This window comes from Danio rerio, chromosome 25 (genome assembly GCF_049306965.1).
Source record: "Danio rerio strain Tuebingen ecotype United States chromosome 25, GRCz12tu, whole genome shotgun sequence".
In the NCBI taxonomy this organism is placed as follows: Eukaryota; Metazoa; Chordata; class Actinopteri; order Cypriniformes; family Danionidae; genus Danio; species Danio rerio.
Genome location: NC_133200.1, coordinates 16,270,489 through 16,292,218, shown reverse-complemented (window position 1 = coordinate 16,292,218; position 21,730 = coordinate 16,270,489). Strand labels below are relative to the sequence as shown.

Here is a 21,730-nt window from a genome sequence, read left to right as displayed (position 1 = left end):
CACACCCCTTAGCTGCGCGGGGTGTATGCGCATGGTGAATGCCCGTAACCTAAAGTGTTTGTGATCTCACTAGCCTGGATGTATTTTTTGTAGTCCCCAAAACTTTGTTTGCTGTTGGCTTTGCTAAGCTAACTCTGTAAAATCCAATGGCTCCCTTTGCATTGAGCATATTACATTTAAAGATGTTAATTATTTTCACACAGCTACATTACACATCGACTAAATTGAAAATATGATATCGTAGATGACCAAATCTTTAAGACATTAAACCTTTTTAATACTCCCCGAATACCCTGTGAATGAAGAAATAAGTCTCGTTGCAACTGCCCCCGATGTTGCAACCGTCCCCACTGTCCTGTATATAAAATTCCCTATAAATAACGACAAGCAAACAATTGTGTGCCCGCAGCAATATATATTTTAATTCAAAGTGAATTTTGACAATACACCATAATTTCTTTAATTTGACACTCACCAATAGTCACCAGGAAAACCCGCTTTTTGTGACAAAGTACATAAGGCTTGGTCACATATAAATCACTGAGAACTAGAGAGAAATACGACCGCAAACTGTAAGAGACATTACATCTAAAAAAAAAAAAGTTTCCCAGTCCTCATATAGTGAATATTGCACAGTGCAGTGGCTACATGGCAAACTAATGTAGCATAGAAATCGAAAGCAAACAGAAAATAAAACAAAAGCCACAAAAAAATCAAATGTACAAATATGAAAACAGTAACAGTTCAGATTTTTAGTAAATCAAGTCTGTTTGCTCTTAACTCTAAATATTATCCGATAACTTGCAGTGAGATTTAACTTGTACTAAAATATAATCTCGCAGAAGAGTTAAAAATAGATCTAAAGCAATCCAACCCAAAACACAAAAGAAATCGGCAAGTGTTACACAGTAGCACATATGACAAATACAAGGACCCTGAATTAACTGTACAAGAAATAAAAGCATGAAATCAAACGGTTTGGTTTTTGGGAGTCATTTCAACTTTTAGCTTCGTCTTCAAATCCCTCAAGTTTCACTCTTGGTAGGTTGGGTTTAGTTAGACCTATGTTGTGAGCTAATGTGATAGAATTCATATAATGTGCCCATGAGTAGCAATTTAGTACTCATCTCTAGTGCTACATGCTAAATACAGCGGGCTCAAACTATGAGGAACCGCGCCGCTTTTTTGGACTGTAATATATCTCATGACGCTGCAAAAACAAAAGGGATCATTTTTCTACTTCACAAAATGTGGTTTACATTCACAGTGTATCATGTAAAGCTTCCCAAATACGAGAAAAAACCGTGTCTTGGGTGTTTATAGTCAGCATAATAGGAATAAGAAGAATAAAAGAACAACAATCCCTGATATCATTTCATTATTGTTTGTTGTCGTCGTTTCTTGGTCATAAAAATAGCATCAAGCATGATTGGATTTAATTTCCACCACTGAGAAAACAATCCTTAAAGGTGATTTACTGCATTGCATGACTAATACGTTGGTTAAGTTGTCGGGTTCTCCACGTCTGATGGTTGTCTACTTTGAAGCAAAAGTTGCTAACAGCACTTCTGACTAGCAAACGCCGCAGCTTTCACGTCATCCGAGAGCATGAAAGAGAGGAAGAGGCTGGCAGGCAGTGTTTGCAAAAGGGATATAAAGGTCTGAAGCACATTTCAAAGGCACTAATCTCGCTTTAAAGAGAAGGGAACGAGCACACTCCTATAACGGCCCACAGAATGAGAACAGGAGCTAATGAACAGTCCGTTTTTAAAACGCACGCATTGTTGGAATTCAATTCATACACCTGATACTTTTTGTGTGCGCACGTATGTACAATAATAATAGTAAAGGGAGAAATTAATAATTATAAACAAAATTATAAGCACTGTAGTTACCGAGATGAGATGATTCATTATACCCAAACCCGAATTTGTAGCTAGTTTCTCCAAAGTATCAAGTGCTAACGGCATTACTGAAATGGTAAAAGAACTGGGTCGTCAAATACAGACTTCATATCGATGCTTAAAACAAACGAGTTAAATCTATCCTGCAAGCTATGCTTTAACAAAATGCAAATATATATACGTACTAAGATAGATATATACCAATATGCATCTAATACGCAAGATTAGCCCAACAGATAAAACACTGATGCAAACGAAACGTAAAAATACAAACCCCACACGCGCACAAAATCAAATAAAAAGCAAAAACTCCATTACTTGCAATACAGTAGTTACAATGACACTTCAAATGAAAAGAAACTAAAACAGAGAGGCATTAAAACGCTTCTGATGCCAGTCAGTACGATAAAACCCAAAGCAAACAAACGAAAAACAAAAATCATCTCACTTCTAATTCAAGAATAATTAGACGTATATAAAAATAAGAAGGCTAAGAACAAAGTTAATCATCTAATTTCACAGCTATAATGAAGTGGCAATCAGTATATAGCAGCTTATCTATGATACATTCAAGAATAAATGAAACAAAGTCAGAACTTGCCCGAAAAAAGCTAAACATCAACCTCAACATTTTTTATACATATAATTTGTGTTTATTTAAATCTGTTAAATACAACTACGTTTCGAGGTCTACGCTAAAACAGTAGCTACTCTGCTTAAGAAATGAATTACTGTCTTTGGTGTAGCGAAAGCATAATAAATGAACGCACCAAATGAAAAACAAAACTTTAAATCTAAAATAAGCACACACAGAAAAAAAATAAAATAAAACAAAGCTATTTCTCCCTGACGGAATGTTTGAAATTAAAACAGCCAGCGTCCAATAACAAGCAAAATTAAATGAAAGAGAATACAAAACAATCCAAATCTGGTCACATGCATCTATGAGGAAAATTGCACACCATCAACCATCTCGTCTTATAAAGCACTGAATACTCCAGCAATGATAGACTTTACAGTTGGATACTCAATACTGAAATAATTCTGCACAAAGCAAACATGAAACCATACAATATCATAAAAGAGCTATCTGCTGATACAAATCCAACACCGATAACACTTCTAACTCTAAAATTAACGTAGAATCGATGGAAAGAAAATGAAAACACACACACACACACACACACACACACACACACACACACACACACACACACACACACACCCCGAAAACTATGGATTGTATTGCAGTTTCATTAAACAGTGTAAATACTATTAGAGTAGAAACAGATTATCAATGATGAAAGTACGCAAACGTTTCTGTACATAGTTTATCAGCCTCTGCTACGGCACGTTATCCTCAGGGAGAAAATGAAAAAAAAAAAAAATCTAACGTTGCTACCGCTCGACGCAATACGTCCACCTTGTAAATACCACACGTACAAAAAGAGGACTGCTTTCCAATAATGCGCAATTCATCTAAGGCATTAAACAAAACATTTTTCGCCTGTACAATTCATGCACTCGGGGTGATTTCATTGTCGACACCCAAAACGAAAAACACCCGTCGCGACCCTAAAGAGATGACTTAAATAAAAATCGCAAACGACACCGAGATTATGTAAAGCATGAGAAAGAAAGATGAAAAGATCAATGAAACAGCCCTAATATTTAAAAAAAAAAAAGAAAAAAAAATCACAACGAATGATTGAAAAAGTTTCAAGTGCTGCAGTCTGATACACGCGTGACTGCACATGGGATTCTGGGTTAATTTGCAACAACACGTATTTTTAAGGCACTGTTTATTGAATCCGAATGGACTCAATGCAGCAAGTCTTACAACAAATACACAGAGGAGCGAAAAGCGATGATTTGCAGGCCTTCCCCTCCCAAATTTTTTTTGGAGAGTCCAACATTGGTTTTTAGCCCATGCAAAAAGACATGCAGCGTGACAACCTTTTCAACACCGGGACTTAACACTGAGGAGCGTGGGACGTCTACGGAAAAAAATACGTACAAGGAAACTCACACACACACACACACTGGAGACAGCGATGGCTTTGACGAGTCACTGTGTCTAATACGCACGTCAGAAGGCAATATCGAAAAATAGCATATGGGAGGGGTCCTGCTGCGACTATGGGAAATTTTGTTGTATCAAATGTGCAAAAAACACATTAAAAGTGAGTTTTGTGTTCAATCCACTCAGTCATTCGCTCACTCACGCATTCGTTGGTTTAATTAATTCTCCATGATCTCTGAATAAAGCTCGATTTGCATCATGAAACATCATAAGAAAAGGAAAGAGGAGGAAAGTGGTCGTGGCTCAGTGCCGGCTGCGTGCGCGTGGCTGTCGTGGGCTCCAGCTCAGATGTACGGGTACTGACTGAGTTTGCTGGGGCTGAGGGGGAAGCCGGCGTAGGCGGGCGACGCCACATAGGAGTGCGGGGGAAAGAGGGCTTTGAATTGGCCCTGCGGGAGAAGGGTGGGAGAGGGCAGAAGCCTGTGGTTGATGCCCATGCTGATGCCCTGGTGGTGCACCAGGCTGTAGGCGGGCTGTAAGACGGGCCGAGGCGCCGGCGGTGGGCATGGTGAAGGCAAGAGGTGGGCCACGGGCGCGGAAGGCGGATAGGAGAGCAGGGCGGGAGGCGGCGGGTGGCCGGCTGAGTGTGTGGGACTGCCGTGGGGAAGCGGAAAGGTAGGGCCGTGGACAGTGGGCGGGATGAAGGCCTGCGGTCTGCGCGGCTGCCGGTAGTTGCCGTTCCACTCCTTGTGGCAGGAGCCGTAATGCTGGACCTGAGCGAGACGAGATAAAACAAAGTTAGTTTCATTTCAAAAATCACATCTAAATTTGCAGTTTTAAAAGTAAATAAATAAATTGGTTTACATAAGAAATCTATGTGCACAAAAATAATGACTTTTGCTGCATGTTAAAACTACTCGTATAAACAATAAGAGGAAACGACACAATTCTTGAGTTATTCTTAAGAAAACTTTATTATTTTATGTTCAATCCACAAGTTAAACTAATTCCTTTATGGTGTCGCAACACAAATTGATTGTGTAGAAGCCAGCATTTTTACAGTACATACATTAAAGTTTTTACCTGCCACAATTTTTGTTTTTAAATCTAAATAGCCAATAGTCTTTAGTTTACATAGTATTGGTAATAAGATACACATTTTAGTCATAAGATTTGCAAATTTGCTAGTAGAATTACTAATAGGCATTCACAGTCTGAAGCAATAACTAAAAGAAACAAAAAAATATGAATTATGATAAGTCATCTATATTTCTGATCTGTTTTCATTAGACATGTTTTGAGCAAAACTGGATTGTCACATAATAGACATGCGAATAAAGCAGCTTTTCCATCCATGAGTCAAAGAGAACAAAATAGTCACTTCCTGATTAACTGGTGCAAAATATTAACTGTAAAAACAGAATTTGCTGCAGTGGAAGAAGCTGCGTGAATCTTTTCCTTATTTAATAATTTACTTGCGTCTCAGAAGACAATGCCGACAAGTAATGAATGTGTATCGTTTAAAGGTATGAGACACAGAGCACAGACGTTCTTGACAGTTCTGGAGGTAAATAGTAATATAATAACACTAATACTAAAATGGTTACAGCGTTTTAGAACCAAAACAACATTTCAGATGTTTTACAGTTTGCTCAGGCTGCTGGTTTGTCCATTCACACAGTTTTATCGTCACATGATCTGTTATAACAAAATCACATGACCTATTTTTAAAGCACATACTGGAATTTGTTCAATATAAGTGATTCTATCGTAATTTATACGCATCTTCAAAACTTAAGCTCATCGTAGCGTTTCCATCAACCAATTTTTTATGCGCATGTCCAAAAATAGCTGTATGAAAACATAGCTAGTGAATGCTTCAAAAACTTTTCTGTTAAAACCCGATTGCTGTTACTTTTGTCTCAGTTTAACAGGTAATATATAAAGACAAAGCATTCATACTAATTTCGTACACACACACACACACACACACACACACACACACACACACACACACACACACACACACACACACACACACACACACACACACACACACATATATATATTATCTCAAATGTATTGGGGGCAATGATTTAAATGCTGGATGAGCCATCAGTATTTTTTTCTATGTTTTTTGGATGCCACCCCCAAATACAAACTTCCCATGGCCCTTAACTAAAACCATAAGCATCTTTAAAAGCAAAACATTTTTAAACGATGTACTGTTCAGCATCTAAAACATTATGAAACAAATAATCAGTTATAAACTTGCTTGTAGCAGGCAAAATATTTTTAGTACAAACTACAAAGCATTTCAATTTAAACCGTATTACAGAGAGAAGCCAGAGAGATTTAAAACAGACCAACCTGGCCAAAGCCTAGCGGCTGTGGCTGGAATGAAGAGCTCAGTTTCTGCTGGCGGGGTAGCGTGGGGGTGGAAAGGTGGCTCAGTCGTCCTGGGCCGCAGCGACTTCTGGACTGGCAAGAGGATTCGAAGACTGCAAAAAAAAAAGGAGAAATCAAACAAAATATAAGTTTCCTTATATAAGTTCACATTACAAAAGTGACAAGAGGAGGAAAAAAACATCTGCAGCTTCTACAAACTGAATCAGCTGCCAGTATTTACTGACGTTCTGATCAACAGAAATATAAAAGAAAACGAAGGACCTGAAACTTAGATAGCAATGTATCTAAAACATAAACTCTCCTCAAACCTTCCATGGACATCCCAAAACAAAACACATTGCCAGGGGGACGTGCCATGAGAAGCCTCTGAAAGAGTTTACCGCTCCAGCAATATTTCTTTCATAGCATGCCTCCAAAACAAAGCACTGGCTCCACATAGGAAGCGGGACAGATATGTTTTGGTACGAAAGGGGGTGGAGGGAGTCTATTATATAAAATATATAAATATTTTCCAACAAAAATAAAAACAAATTTAGGGCAGTCAACACGCAGAGTATAAAAAAACGAAGACGGGAATGAAGAGATCAGAGGTATGGGAGAGGAAGCTCAAACCAAAAGGGTTTCACTCAACACTGGGATGTCGCGCACAAGACACAGGGTCGCAGTGCACGTTATACCCATAATCACCTGCGATAGCCTCTGTGACAACTTCCTGTTTCTCTCCTATGACCTGTAAAGTAGACATTAGCTGTGACCACACTAAAAATATTGGTTTGTATTGAAACCAATAAACTTGAACTTAAACCGTGGTCCTTGCTGATTTATAAAATGTAAGACAATAGCTACCACCACAATCTCCCCCTATTTCCAGACTATCGTAAACAAATCCAGGATGGTTTGCAGATCCCATTGATTAAAGATAAAGCTGTAAAAATCAAATTTTTCATGCATATCTTGACCGATTAATTACACAAGACCTGTCAGCTATTTATTTTATTTTGTCTGGATGTATTTTGTTTTAGCCATTGACTGGTATTTTTAATGTATCACCAATGATGACAGTTTCAGCAAAAAAAATCATACTCAAAGATACATTTTGCGAGAAGGTATTAGTCTTGTTCATCATAGAAGTCAACCTCATCATCCATTCATTTTTAATGTAAATGAAACCTTTTTTTGCGTTTCTTTACTCAAACACAACATAAATCTTTATGAATCTGAAGGAACTAATGTGGACCCTATTGTTTCTCCCCTGTGTACCTAACATGCAAAATTAAGTAAGCGTTTCTCAAATTTGTAATAAAAACTGGTGCTACGATGGGATGTTTTAGAACCCTTTAAGGTTCTGTCAAAAAAAGTTACATTCATCTTGAGGCTGATTTATGCTTTCACCCGCACCGCGGACCTCCGCTAAGTGTGCACACACCTCGCAAATTGGACAAGGTTTTTAAACTCGACGCGTTTGTTGTTGAGATATCTTCTAAAAACGACATATGGCAATCACTAGAAATATACCGTAAAAGCAGATGGATAAACAGAGAAGTAGAAAGTTTCTGCAACTAAATTATATTAATATCATTCATTATTTTTTAATAACCATTTAAGATTTTTTTTTTAAATCAAACTTTGATGCATCACTAGCTTTTGTTCATATCTTAGACAGATTTACCTATTAAAGTTTATAAAAATATTAATGACAACAGAACATGGGTTGCTCTACAAATAGATATTTTTTATTATGGGAAGAATAAACGCAAAAAAAGTCCGCTTACATAAAAAATTACTTTTTTTTTTTTTTTTCACCCACTCAAAAATTCACACATTACTTTCTGGCTAGTTTGTGTCCTCTACTTATGTTGAAAAGGCAATATTGGGCCAACTTTCCTTACCATTATCACCAATAAAGCCTAGAAAAACAGGGCATCAGTATATTGTGAACAAATAGGATTAAATATTCTTTGGTTTTGTAGCCATTTAATGATTTTAAATACAAAATTGTAATATCTACGTCAGTGTAAAACCTATGAATGGTGGAAAAACATTTTCTGTATTATTGTGCGCTATGTACAATATGTATAGTACATATATTTTATTAATAAATTATTAATAAACTACCTGGTTCTCCAATTTTTCCATGGCCTCTCTTTTTGGCTTTGAACTTATCTCTCAACTTTTTTACAAAAACAATCGTAAAGATGTCTGTATAGGCATACCAAAATCTATTCAAAGTGAGATTCAGCACAACTCAACGCAGCATGAAGCGAGCTAGCAGATGCGTCTAGTATAAATCAGCCTTAAGAGTACCACGTGGAGTCCATACCTGTGCTGATTGCAAGGTGCTCATTGTTGGGATGATGGTTATTATTCAGCACTCTCATGGGCGGCACCACCACTGTTCTCACTGCAGGCTTATTCAGCCCTGTGTTGTTGGGATGTCCACGTCTGGCCCGTGGCTCCTGGTTCTGGTTTTGATTGCGCAGGAAGCGTCTTTCGGGGAAGGGACTTTCATGGGGTCCTAGTGAGGAGTCTGAGGGGGGTGACCCATCTACTGTTTCACAACCACTTTCATGGCCGTCATCTTCCGATATACTACAGTGAGATTGAGAAGAAATTAAGTACACACAAATGGATCTTATCCTTTCAATTGTGCTAATGTTGAATATAAAAAAAGATCTGTACCTGCTGGGTCTTTTGCATGGTGAAGGGCTGGATTGTGCTGAGGCTGAAGAGCTGGTGCTCAGACTGCTATCAGGACTGCTGAGGGAACACACACGTTCCATGTTTAGAGAGCCTGTGCAGGCCTCGCACTCTGGACTGCCTTTACATCTGTCAAAAAGAACACAAAGCATACATACATGAGTTATATGAATGCTGCTAAACAGAATTTAGGTCTAAGTTTAACAATATTTTCAGGTATCATTTACAATTCTCTGAAATCTACTCAAGTTAGTCGAGATGTTTTGCACAGAAACAACAAGACCATGTGACATCTGTGACGCAAAAAAACATGGGTGGAATCTAAGAAATGAATGGAATCTGAAAAATAAGTCAATTTGAAACAGTTCCTAACCAATAGATTTGTTAACATGTCAAACTGATGTCACAAAGAACTGGTCTTGTAGTAAATAAAGCAATAGTAATAACAACAAATCAAACAAAAATAAGTATTTTAAAAGATATTAAATTAAAGAAATAACACTGAAGAAAATAATCTGCAGAAAAGCATTTTTAAAATACAGCTGTGAAACTTATGGTAGTGTTTGGGATTTTTAGATATGTTATTAATTAAATATGACTTTAAATGATTGAAAATGCTTTCTAATTATGTTTTATTGATATTTTTTTATTAATGCAGAATTCATTAAACAAAAGTCATAACCTAGTTTTACACAGCTCCTTCTATCTAACTGACCCTCTGAATTAATACTGGTGCATTTTGTACTACACGTTTAATAGTTAAATATATATTAGACATCTGTTATGATTCGATGATATTAGCATACAAAAAGTCCAATTGCACCTGCTGGGCTTCTAAATACTCAAATAACATAACAACAAAATGGCGACGGTTGGTCATGCCTACTTGTTGCTTCATTTGTGCTCTTCAGAAACCTATGGGTGACGTCACGGATACCAAGTCTATTACTTTTACAGTCTATGATCCAACCATGAGTGACATTTACAGTTGTGCATTTGCTTTAAATGCTAATGTTGTATTGTGCATGCTTGTATTAAAGTACAAAATTGTATTACAAATAATATATTTATAAACAATACATTTTAATACAAGAATAATTGTTTTGCTAAATAAAATATCAAATTGTGTATGGAAAGCATAGTCAATGCACGGCGACGCACGGCGATATCATATAAACTGAAACGGTGGCATGATTATTGAAACCAGTGTAGGTTCACACCCCATGAATAAATGACATCATAAAAAAGATATTAAAGCAGAGAATTACTTGATTCCACAATAGAACTTAATAATCTACAATATTCTTAAATTAAATAATTACAATCCCGGTGCACATAAGAAACTATTACCACAAACTGAATTCTACGGATAACAATCTGAAGCCCAACTCACTTGTTAAGGGAGCACCTCTGCGCTTGCTCCTCCTCCTCATCTGTGCCGCTGCTAATGCTAATGACACTAACCGCCGGGCTGGGCGACTCTCTGATAATGATGGACTCTCGCTGCTTATTGGGCACTGTTGTCTTACAGCAGCTCTCCTCCTCCTCTGTCTGCTTTGGCTCCTGCTTCACTTGGGCCTGCACTGCTCTTTCTGGAGAGCTAGTTTGCGGCTCCACACTCGGCAACATTTCCGGCATCTTTGGTGATGGACACACTGAGGGCTGCGTGTCCGTGAAATGCGACACATTCATACTTCTGAAAAAAGTGACAAGAATGAAGTCAGCTACACTCTGCTTTCCTGCTCACCTTTTTTCATTTCTTGTGTTCAACTATGATGACTTTGGGGAAGAAGATGTTATAGTTGGGTAAACTTTAAAAGGATAGTTCATCCAAAAATGAAAATTGTCATTTACACACCCTTTACTTTTTACACACCAGTTTGACTCACTTTCTTCTGTTAAACACAAAAGATATTCTAAGGAAAGCTGGAAACTTATAACCACTGATTTCCATAGTATTTGTGTTCCTATTATAAGTCAACTGTTAACGGGTTTATTTTAAAATATCATCTTTAGTATTTAAGTGCACTTGTGAATGAGTAAATGAAACGTTTTGGGTGAACTATCTCTTTAAAATGGAGTAAACAGAATTATATTTATGCTTGCGTATTTCTATCTCTAATTTAAAAAAAAATAATTCATAATATAGTAGTGTTTGTATAATACTTTTAGAAGTAATTTATTTTAAATGGTTTGATGACTGCTTTATTAATTTATAATCATTTCTGGGGTTCAACTAAGATGACTTCTAGGAAGCTGTTATAGCTGGGTAAACTTTAAAATGATAGTTCACCCAAAAATGTAAACTCTGTTGTCATTTACTCATGTACACACCAGTTTCTTTCCTCTGTTAAATACAAAAGATATTCCGAGGAAAGCTGGAAACCTGTAACCACTGACTTCCATAGTATTTGTGTTCCTATTATGTAAGCCAACAGTCAAATCTTTAGTTTTTAAATGCACTTGTGGGTGAGTAAATAAAACAATTCGGATGAACTATTCCTTTAAAATGGGGTAACAAAATTATATTTCCGCTCACATATTTCTATCTCTAATAATAAATTTGCCTCTCATATGGAGAGTGAAGTCACATGAGTTGCTCAGTGGGGATTTTTCACAGCCTTCAACAGTGTAAAAATATTGATGTTTTGTGGGTCTCGTCTATCAAATCTGATCTTTAATTTGTATTTTCTATTGGACTCAAGTCAGGTGATTGGCTGGGCCATTATACAGCTTGATTTTCTTTCTCTGAAAGCATCTAAGAGTTATTGGCTGTGTTTTGGATCATTGTCTTGCTGAAATGTCCACCCTGGTTTCATCTTCATCATCCTGGTAATGAAGATGTTGGACTGAAGCAGCTAATACGTGATATTAATTTACACTGATGAATGACAGAGGGTAGCTGGATAAACTACTGAGAGATTTCAGCTGCTGTCTGCCTTCTTACACCTCCCTTTCTTCATGTGTTCAACACTTTTATCCTGCTTCATTTCATTTTATTACACACAGCTTCATTTCTAAGCTAATTAAATTTGTTTTTAATTGATACATGTATTTCTTTGGTTGTTATCAACATCTGGTGAAAATTTTATGTCAACGGCACTTTTAAATAAATGTTTACTGAGAAACATGGTGACGTGTTGAATACTTATATCCCCCACTGTATATGCGACTGCAAAAATAAATAGACAATTTTTAATATGTAAATGAGTATGCATGTTTTGTTTTCTTGACTTTAACCTCATTACAAAAGCCACATTGAAAGTTTCTGCGTGTTTTAGATAATAAAACAGCTTATGTTTCAGAAAACACTGTAGTTGCCTAACTGGAGTATTATGACATTCAAATGAAGGCACCCGGTTGAGTTCCTGCACCCTTGCCAATGTCTGTAGGCTGTTGCTCACCTGTTCTGGCTTGGTTTGTTCCTCTTGTTAGATGCAGGTTGAGGCCAGACAACATGAGCGATGCCAATGTTTATAGGCTGATGGGCTGACACAGCCATTTGGTTAGGAACAATAGGCTGGGGCATCACTGAACTGTAATGGCTGCTGTGTGGTCGCACTTTCCTTTAACAGAGGGAAAGAATGATGATTAACAGGTCACTTAAAAGCTCAAATTAAAGATGCACTAATCGACCGACTAGAAATCTAAACTGCCTGATTTTTGCTCTAAAACACATTTACATTTTCTGTTTTGTTTTAATTTGGTCGATGATTTATTCTGGACTTATAAAAACAGCAATGATTTTATAGTACAAAGTGTCAACAGACACCAGAGACGAAGCACAGATGTTCAGACATAACATTCTGGCAGCACAGCAAAAAAAAAAAAAAAAGCACAAGGTACTCTGCATTCAGCTCATTAAATTAAATAAATACAGACCTTTATGCATTTCGACATTACATAAGACTGTACGGATAAGACTTTAGCGCTTGACCATTTGTCTTGATGGCTTAAGAGTTTGAGTGTTTCAAAACTAGGAGAATGTGTTAACTTTAACTTAACGTACTATACATGGGCTTCATTTAATATATTTCTAATTCTGTTGATTTGATCTGTATCATGGTAGTGTTTTAAATATGTATGTAAAATACAGGAATTTTACAATGAGAGGTTTTATTAAAGCATTATAAGAAAAACCCATTGTCTTCAGAAAAAAATTTTTTTTTGATGATCTCCTTATAATACACATTACATACCAGCACATCTGCTTTGTTTCCAGCACTAAGCAAGGAAATGCAGTTGTTCCTGTTGTTCTGTAAACACCACCAACAGGCAAAGTAAATGCATTTTTATTAAGCTTGTCTACTGTTTTTGTTTAGTACAGGTATTATTATACGTAGCACAATTTCACAAATGGCAAATCATTCTTTTTCGTTCTTATTTTGAAATGATAAAATCAAATTAAAATGTTCTTTTAATAAAAAAAATACTTCGGTATCGAAATCTGTCCCTGAGAAATGAATTTCGATGCATCACTGCTCAATAGTTTGCGTCAGCACATGATATTTGAGTCTTCATTTCGATCTTCTTACCCCCAGTCTCCTCGCCTCTGCGCTCCGACGACTGTATCAGATGCCAAGCTCGTAGCAGGTGGCGGGACCTGCTGCCAAGCTGGCACCAAGATCTGTGGAGTTCTGTTGGACCACGGCTGCTGAAAGGTCAAAAAAGGACAATGGTGAAGCTTTGTAATGGATCTGGCTTCAGGTTTAATATCAAAACTGGTATGTCAAGACGGAGAACAAGAACCTGGCTGTTTAACACAAAATGTCTTGTGAAATTTGCCCTCACTTGTGCTATAACTCCAGGCCTCATGGGTAAGGGCTGGATAGCTGGGGCTTGGGTCACCAGAGGAATGGTGTTCTCCATTCGAACCGAATACCCGGCTGGCTGATTTGGGTTAGAAGGGATTCCTGTAGAGTCAAACAGACAGAAATTAGGAATAACTCAGTGGTTATTCTCAGTCAAATTTAGACGTGAACGATTAACGGAAGAAATTTACAATATAACATGCTGGCAAACACAACATGAACCAACTTTCCAAAATAAATAAGCAGAATTTTTAAACCAACACAACATTGTTCTTACAGTTCTAAACAAATCAAAAGCTTGGCTGTTTAAACAACAGAAATAGATGACACAAATCCATAAAATACATGTTACAATAACATTAACAAATAATAAAATATAAAATGATCAACAATTTTACAATAAATTAGTATTAGTACAAATAAAACTAAAGCAAATGTAAAAAATAAAAAGTAAAAACTTAATCGCAAATGATTGCATCCAAAGTTTGTTTTGACAATTGTATGTGTTTGCTGTGATATGTAGTTATTATGTAAATATAAATAATATATTTATATTTATGATATGTAGTTATTATGTAAATATAAATGCACTCACACACACATACACACACACACACACACACCCACACACACACACCCACATATATATATATATTTGAGAAAAATTTATTTATAGTTAAATATAAATATGTGCATATAATTCAAATTATATACAAGTTAATATATATATAGTTTTGTTTCTATGTATGCATGAATCACATATACATAAATACAGAACAGAATGCCTTTTATTGTCACTGTACACATATACCATATACATTATATACATGTGTGTATAAATAAGTTAAGTAACTAAATAAGTTGCAGTAAAAATAACTGGTGACTATATATAATAGTGCAAAACAGGGGAGGAGGGGGGGTAGGGTGAGGTGGAGTAAACAGTTCTGAGTAGGGCTGCACGACATTGGAAAATTCTAGCATTGCGATATTGTTTTTTATTTTATGATATGAATACAATTTCACCAGACAACTTAAAATCTCTATTTGGAAAGAATTTATACTGTAAAATCGATTAGGATGATTCTGCAGTAGGAGTGCATCTTCATAAAATCTAATAAGCAATCTATAAACTTTTTGGGGTCCCCCTACACATTTTCGATGTGGTCTGTGCTATTTGCAGTGCATTTCTGTATTCGCATTTGTGGTGAGTATTTTCATGCATAACTATTTATAAATACAATTAAGGAAACGATACAATTGAAATAAAGTGTTTATTATTTCTCGAGTCTAACAGTATTCAAGTACAGTAACTGAATGATCAAAATAAAAATGTAATAAAATCATTCTCTGTTAAAGTTACAAATGGTACAATTTCTTATGACTGAATGCTTTTAAGGTCATTATACAAATCACAGGCATTAAACACAGCCCTAGTTCCTAAGCAGCCCTAGTTCTTAAGTTGAACGAGATACAATTTTATATGTAAATGTTTTTTTTATTAGTAAATATCAGTAACACTTTACTGTATTTTACTAGCACTACTAAAACAACAAAAAGTGCTACTACAGATAATAGTTACTTTATTTTTACTACTAATAGTTACAATTATTTTAATATTGTTATCATAAATTTTCTGTATAATAGTTACAACTGCTGTTATATTCACACACACACATTAATAGGACTATAAAAAAACAATAAAAAACACACTATATATATATATATATATATATATATATATATATATATATATATATATATATATATATATATATATATATATATATATATATATATATATATATATACCATAAATTATTATCAGCCCTAAAACAAGCACAGCAAGCTATAGTTTTGTTTTTGTAATAGCAAATAAATATTTTCCCCTCAAATTAACTTGAGTTGTTAAGTTGAAATGATTATTCTTCTATCATTGCGCTTCAAAATACCTTGCATTGCAGGAGGGCACAGAATGAGCGCCTGCTGAAAAGATTCGTTACACCCAAACTGGGCGCTTCCGGTCTGGATGGGAATCCCAGGATGCACCACAGGTGGAGCAGACGGCGGCAGGGTCTAAAAGCAGAGGCAAACAAATTAGTCTCAGGAATAATCTGTCATCATTTTGCGTGCACTTAAACCCAGAGCTTCTCCAGTTTTACCTGAGAGTGGACAGATGGCATTTTGTTGAAGGCGACAGTGATATTTGGAGCACTTGGAAGCGTCACGGGCTTCATGAGTGGCGGTGCTTTGTTGCGGTTGAGAGTATCAAAGATGCTGGTTCTTAAATGACATACGTCCATGATGTGGAAACAAGACTGGACACTGTTAGAGAGACCAAACCAATTCTTTGAGATTGTTCAACACGTAAGACACTTTGAAAAAGTCACTATAAATGTTTGGACATACTGGTTGCAATGGGGGAAATCCATCAGGTGCTGCATAGTGACAAAAGGATGAGTAAGTGCATCCGAAGGGGCAATTCTCTGATCGGCATCAATCATCAGCATCATCTTCAGCAGGTCCACGAATTCTCTCCTGTCAGCTTTCTCTGCCAACTGGTCACAGCCCTCCATGTTGAGCATTAGATTCACCTGGAAGATGAAAGAATACAAAAAACCTAAACTTAACAAAATAAATCTACATATACAAATATATATAAAAAAAAGAGCTATTATTATTATTACAAAATTTCATAATATCAATAGTTATTTTAATTCTAATAGAATAATTTCAGTGTGATATTGGTAAATAATAATTACAGAAATACTGTTATTAACAATTTATAATTTTTATAATGAATGAAAAAAAATTATGAATATAATTGTAAACAAATATTACTAATTACATTACAATTTAATTAACAATATCTGAATATTCATAAATATATTTACGTGATATAGCTATTAGCAACATCAGTTTAAAACTTCAATACAATATAACTGTACAATAATGTACAATATAACTTTACAATCATATACATTTTTAGCAGTTAAAATACTATTTTTGCATTGAACAGCAATTGTATCATTATTGTTATTTTTTTATATAAATAATGTGAATTATGAATATTCATGTAAACATCACAATTAATAATTACATTATTTAATGTAGGGTTGTCGCAATCCCATTCATTAATCTTATGATACTATACCGATATTTTTCCAACCAAATTCCCTCCAGACTGAGGAGGTTGTTGATTTTTTTACTGTGTTTAAAAATACTTTTTCAACTTTTCTTCAATAATTTCAATATTACCCTCTTGTTTATTTTTTTTATATATAATATGTGTTACATATTGTAACCATATTTTAAGCAAAACCTCTATAACTTCATAGTGACACAGGTTTACTGAGGTCTTACATGTCCAATGTCATCAAGGCAGCTGAAAATGTACTTCCTCGCCTCCTTGGACTTTAGCCCCGTTTCTGCCTCGTGCTCTTCCGTCGTCTGCAGAAACAGGAAGCACGTTTTAAGTCATTACATAAGAAGTTCACATCAAAACTTCATGCGGCGCACACAGTAACTCAAATCAGACACTTCTGCTGTAAATTAATGGCAACAGCGTCTGGTCTGAATGAGAAATTAACCACTTGCCTTCAGTCTCCAGGCAGTGTACGGTGAATCGGACTCCTTGCAGAAGAACCGTGCCGTCTTCGTCCCCACGTTCAGAAGCTGCTCTCCTGGCAACCCTTGAGTTTGAGAAATGTAGCGGATCTGCAGAGATTAAATCACCACATTAAAATAAGTTGGGCTGAATCCATCTGAACATATTTCTTTACAAATCTCCTCTAGAAAGATGGTACTTTTCCACCATTCCAGGAGGAAGTATTGCAAGATAAGACAGGTCTAGAACAAGCAGGTATGCAACGTTGTGCCAAAATACCAATGAACAAATCAAAACGCCATTTTGCCTAAACCACAATCTTTATATCATAACCCTAGTGCTTGCGAAAGAGAAATATGTCTTGAACATATTGATGAGGAATGACAGCAGTGATTAAGCATGTTCAGCATGGTCCAAAAGACCATTATACAAAAACAATCAATCTAAAGATCGATTTGTCAATAAATCATTAACCTTAATAATACTAAATGTGCCTTAAGGCAACCATTAACTTCCATAGCAGGAAAAACAAATAATATGGGAGTGAATGGTTACATGTTTAGCATTTTTTAAATTAAAGCCAACTAAATAATTGAAATAAAAAAATGTAATAGAAAATGAAAATTTAGATTTTTGGATGAACTACCCCTGTAATGATTAAATGCAATGACTAATATACAGGGCTTGACATTAACACCCGATAACTAGGGCTGTGCAATTAATCGCAATCGAAAAAAATAAAAAAAATAAAAAAATCACGACTTAAGCACATGCAAATTCTAAATTGGAAAAGACTGCAATTTTTATCTATTAATTTATTTCAAATTTTATTCAGAATATGTTCATGTGCGCATGATTTTAATATGTTAACCAATCAGAGCTGACACAGCGCACCGGGCAATTACAGCTAAGCTGCACGCTTGTTTTGCCAACACAATGTGGCGTCTCTGCTGTCTTACATTAATGAATATTAATGAAGTTGCAAAATAGAGCACGTTGATTGGTTTGAACCAAGCCTTACTCATGCATTATTGCAGCACACTCGGAGACGTATTACGGTACTCCCAGGTACCGGTGTCCAGTCTATATGCTGGAATACAGGCTAAGATGTCAGGGCCGTGACGCAGCTTCAAAAAATTGTTTTTAATCCGGAAGTACGAATTTGCTCGAAATAACGCAAAAACAACCAATTTTCACTTTTTAGTTAAATATGTGTCCTAATAGTGTTTTTAGCAGAGTGGAACACATATACAACTGTCAACGGCTCAAAAAATGTGTTTTGGTGTTTTGTGACCCTTTATCATTTTTTACAACAAGATTGCTTTAATAGGAGATTAACCTATTTAATTAACTGGTGATCTGAGACCTTAAGCCAGGATATAGACTATATGCATAGTTTTAGATATATGAAAATAATTATTTTTAAACCTTTTACTATTATATACTTTTTTAAAAGAAAAGTTTTGTTGAATAACTATAGTACACAGCTATATTTTGCTTGTTTTGACACATTATTTAAAAATTATGTTTAAGGTATAATTATTTATTTATATTTGGTGTGGTCAGAGAAATTTGGTAAATCCTTAATTTTGAGCCCTGAAAAGGGATGTGAAATAAAAACTAGTTGCAGTGCGACACTATAAAACCACAACTCATTTGCTCATGCACATTGAGCAAGGTCATACACAAGACACAAAAAAGTTAAATGCAGGTGGACATAACACAAAATCTAAATTCAAAGCATGTCAAAGTCAAACCTATGCCTATAAAACAGATTTTCCCAACAAGAAAATTGTGGCTGGTGAAAATGGCAGGTGGCTAGTAATGTTGAAAATCTACTAGCCAAAATCCTGCAAAAAGTCAACGTCAAGCCGTTAATATATTACTAGCGCAGTCTCAGATGTAAACACTGGGAACTGGTGCATGTTAACATAATACAATACACATTGTTACTGCAAATGATTTTTTTTTTTTTACTAAAATGTGCTTAAGATCTTGTGTATATTAACAAAATGTTTAAAATCCTCAACTGATTTTTTTTTACACATGATTTAGGAAAATGCTCTAATGCACAACAAAAAAGAAAGAAAAAAAAGCATTGTTATTTGGTTATTTAAAATTAAAGAGTTGAGGCAAATCTTGGAAAGCTCAGTGTTAAACTGTTAATACGGAGAACAGTATGGGGTCTGTCGCTCCTTACGGCTTTGTTAAGATGCCACATCAAGATGTTGGGCATTCTTTATGCCCACAACAGATGACACACCAATCAGGCTTAATGCAAGCCAGCGCAGAGCCAAGCATGCTCTTAATCATTCGGTTGACGCACTAAATCCAAACAGTACACTGTATTACATGGACAGTTCATACAGCGACTTAAGGGCATAATTGACCTTAGTTAGTAGAAATCATGTTTAATTGGATAAAAATGACCAAAAATGTCAATTATGAACAATATTTTAGGGCAAATGCCACTGGAAGTGAAAAAAAGTTATATGTTAAGTCATGCTTAGTATAATGTCTCAAATTAGAATTTTAAATAGCGTGTTAATTAATTAATTAAATTTAATTCTATTAAATTATTTTTTCCCCATTGGCTATTAGAAGTTAGTTACCTTCTTAAAACTGATTAAAATGGAAAGCTACTTTAAATGTAACAATATTTTACAATATTACAACAATTAAATGCAGCCTTGGTGAGAACAAAGATCTTATCTTTTATTAATTTTTTATTTTTTTTACTGTAATAGTACCAAATTTTTCAAAAGAACTCCATCTTGTTTATTTCTGGCTACTTGATTTATTGTGACTTACACAATGTTTAGAGTTTAAAATAGGGCAAAAACTGCATGTAAAAATCAATTCTGGTGACAAATACTGACCTCAGCATTGATCCTTTTTGTGAACAAAACACTTCCAGACGTGACCAATGACCTCAAGACAGCTTTGTTTTTCATTTGAACAGATTTAAATAAGCAGTACATCCAGTCCAAAGTTCATAGTAACAATCCCTTACATGATTTTTAAAAGATGATTTCATAATAAATACACTACCGGTCAAAAGTTTAGGGTCAGTAGGGTTTTTAAATGTTTTAAAATAAGCTTCTCCTGCTCACCAAAGCTGCATTTAGTTAATCAATAATACAGTACAAATTGTAAAAAAAAAAAAAAAGATATTGCATTAAAAAATAACTGTTCAAAAGTAGATTAATTTATTAATTTATTCCAGTGATTTTAAAGATGAATTTTCAGCTTCATTACTCCAGTCCTTAAAGTCCATCAGAAATCACTCTAATATTAATTATTATTATTAAAGGTAATAGTAATAAAAGCAATAATGACCAGTGTTGCCAACTTAGCAACTTTGTCGCTATATTTAGCGACTTTTCAGACTCCCCTAGCGACAAATTTTAAAATAAGCGACTAGTGACAAATCTAGCTACATTTTTGGGTGTTACTGGAGATTTTTATAGACTCTAATGTGTCTGTGCTGTACTGTTTCTACTCTTCTCTATGAGCTGCGGGTGATGCTGTCAGTCCCTCCCCAGCCTCAGAGCACTTACAGTAGACCCAGTCCTCATACAGCAGTCTCTCATACCTGCAGCCAGAGAGCAGATCAGCCTTCTGCGTACCAACGGCAAATGATTTAGCACCATGAGTGTGAGGTATTTCTCTTGTACAGTCAAACTGATCTGCTTCTCCTTTGTTTTAGATTTAACAGTTTAATTTGACTGTTTATTCTTTTCTTGTTTACAATCACAGATATTTTAGAAACTTGTCTGAGTTTAATACGTTTGAGAGATTACTGGAAATGCACTACACTGATCTAGACTGATACGCTACAATTAAACAGCTATAAATTTAGTAAAAACGGCATGCAGTTATTTCAAATTTTTATAAATATATATTTTTTAAATTACATTTAATAAATGCCACCTTGATCAACAGATTAATTTTGATTTTAAAAACATGAAAAAAACTGACCCCAAACATTTGACTGGTAGAGTATAAACATAGAAACAAAAACTCTTTATGCACTTTTTTCTTCTGTTGAACAGAAGAGCTTCTGACATCCGATCCTGTCAGAAATTAACAAACAAAGGAGAAGCCGGAACAAACAGCAACAAATGATTCTTTCAGCAACCTAAAAGTTGAACAAACTGCCATGTTTAACTATTATCATCACCTTTTTGACTATTATGAACTCGGAATGACGTAATTACTTTCTCTTACGTACATGTGCTGGTGAATATTAGATACAGATGTCTGCAATGACTGGGCTTTA

The 21,730-nt window shown here is 35.3% G+C and overlaps 1 protein-coding gene across 2 annotated transcripts in view; it reads right to left on the bottom strand.

Annotated features, from left to right (window-relative positions):
* Positions 1-395: 395 nt before the first annotated feature.
* Positions 396-21,730, bottom strand: part of hipk3a (homeodomain interacting protein kinase 3a) — a 64,430-nt gene continuing 43,095 nt past the window's right edge. Inside the window, exons 4-17 of one of the 2 annotated variants that reach the window (XM_021470504.3) lie at positions 17,439-17,558; positions 17,205-17,291; positions 16,251-16,435; positions 16,004-16,166; positions 15,794-15,917; positions 13,825-13,946; positions 13,569-13,687; positions 13,233-13,289; positions 12,438-12,599; positions 10,427-10,729; positions 9,016-9,162; positions 8,657-8,925; positions 6,298-6,428; positions 401-4,700 (exon numbers count right to left, since the gene is read on the bottom strand). In XM_021470504.3, the coding sequence (XP_021326179.1) occupies positions 4,272-4,700; positions 6,298-6,428; positions 8,657-8,925; positions 9,016-9,162; positions 10,427-10,729; positions 12,438-12,599; positions 13,233-13,289; positions 13,569-13,687; positions 13,825-13,946; positions 15,794-15,917; positions 16,004-16,166; positions 16,251-16,435; positions 17,205-17,291; positions 17,439-17,558 (2,418 nt within the window). In that variant the 3' untranslated portion in view covers positions 401-4,271. Of the gene's footprint in view, positions 4,701-6,297; positions 6,429-8,656; positions 8,926-9,015; positions 9,163-10,426; positions 10,730-12,437; positions 12,600-13,232; positions 13,290-13,568; positions 13,688-13,824; positions 13,947-15,793; positions 15,918-16,003; positions 16,167-16,250; positions 16,436-17,204; positions 17,292-17,438; positions 17,559-21,730 lie in introns of both variants that reach the window. The other variant, NM_001144047.1, reaches the window with a different exon arrangement.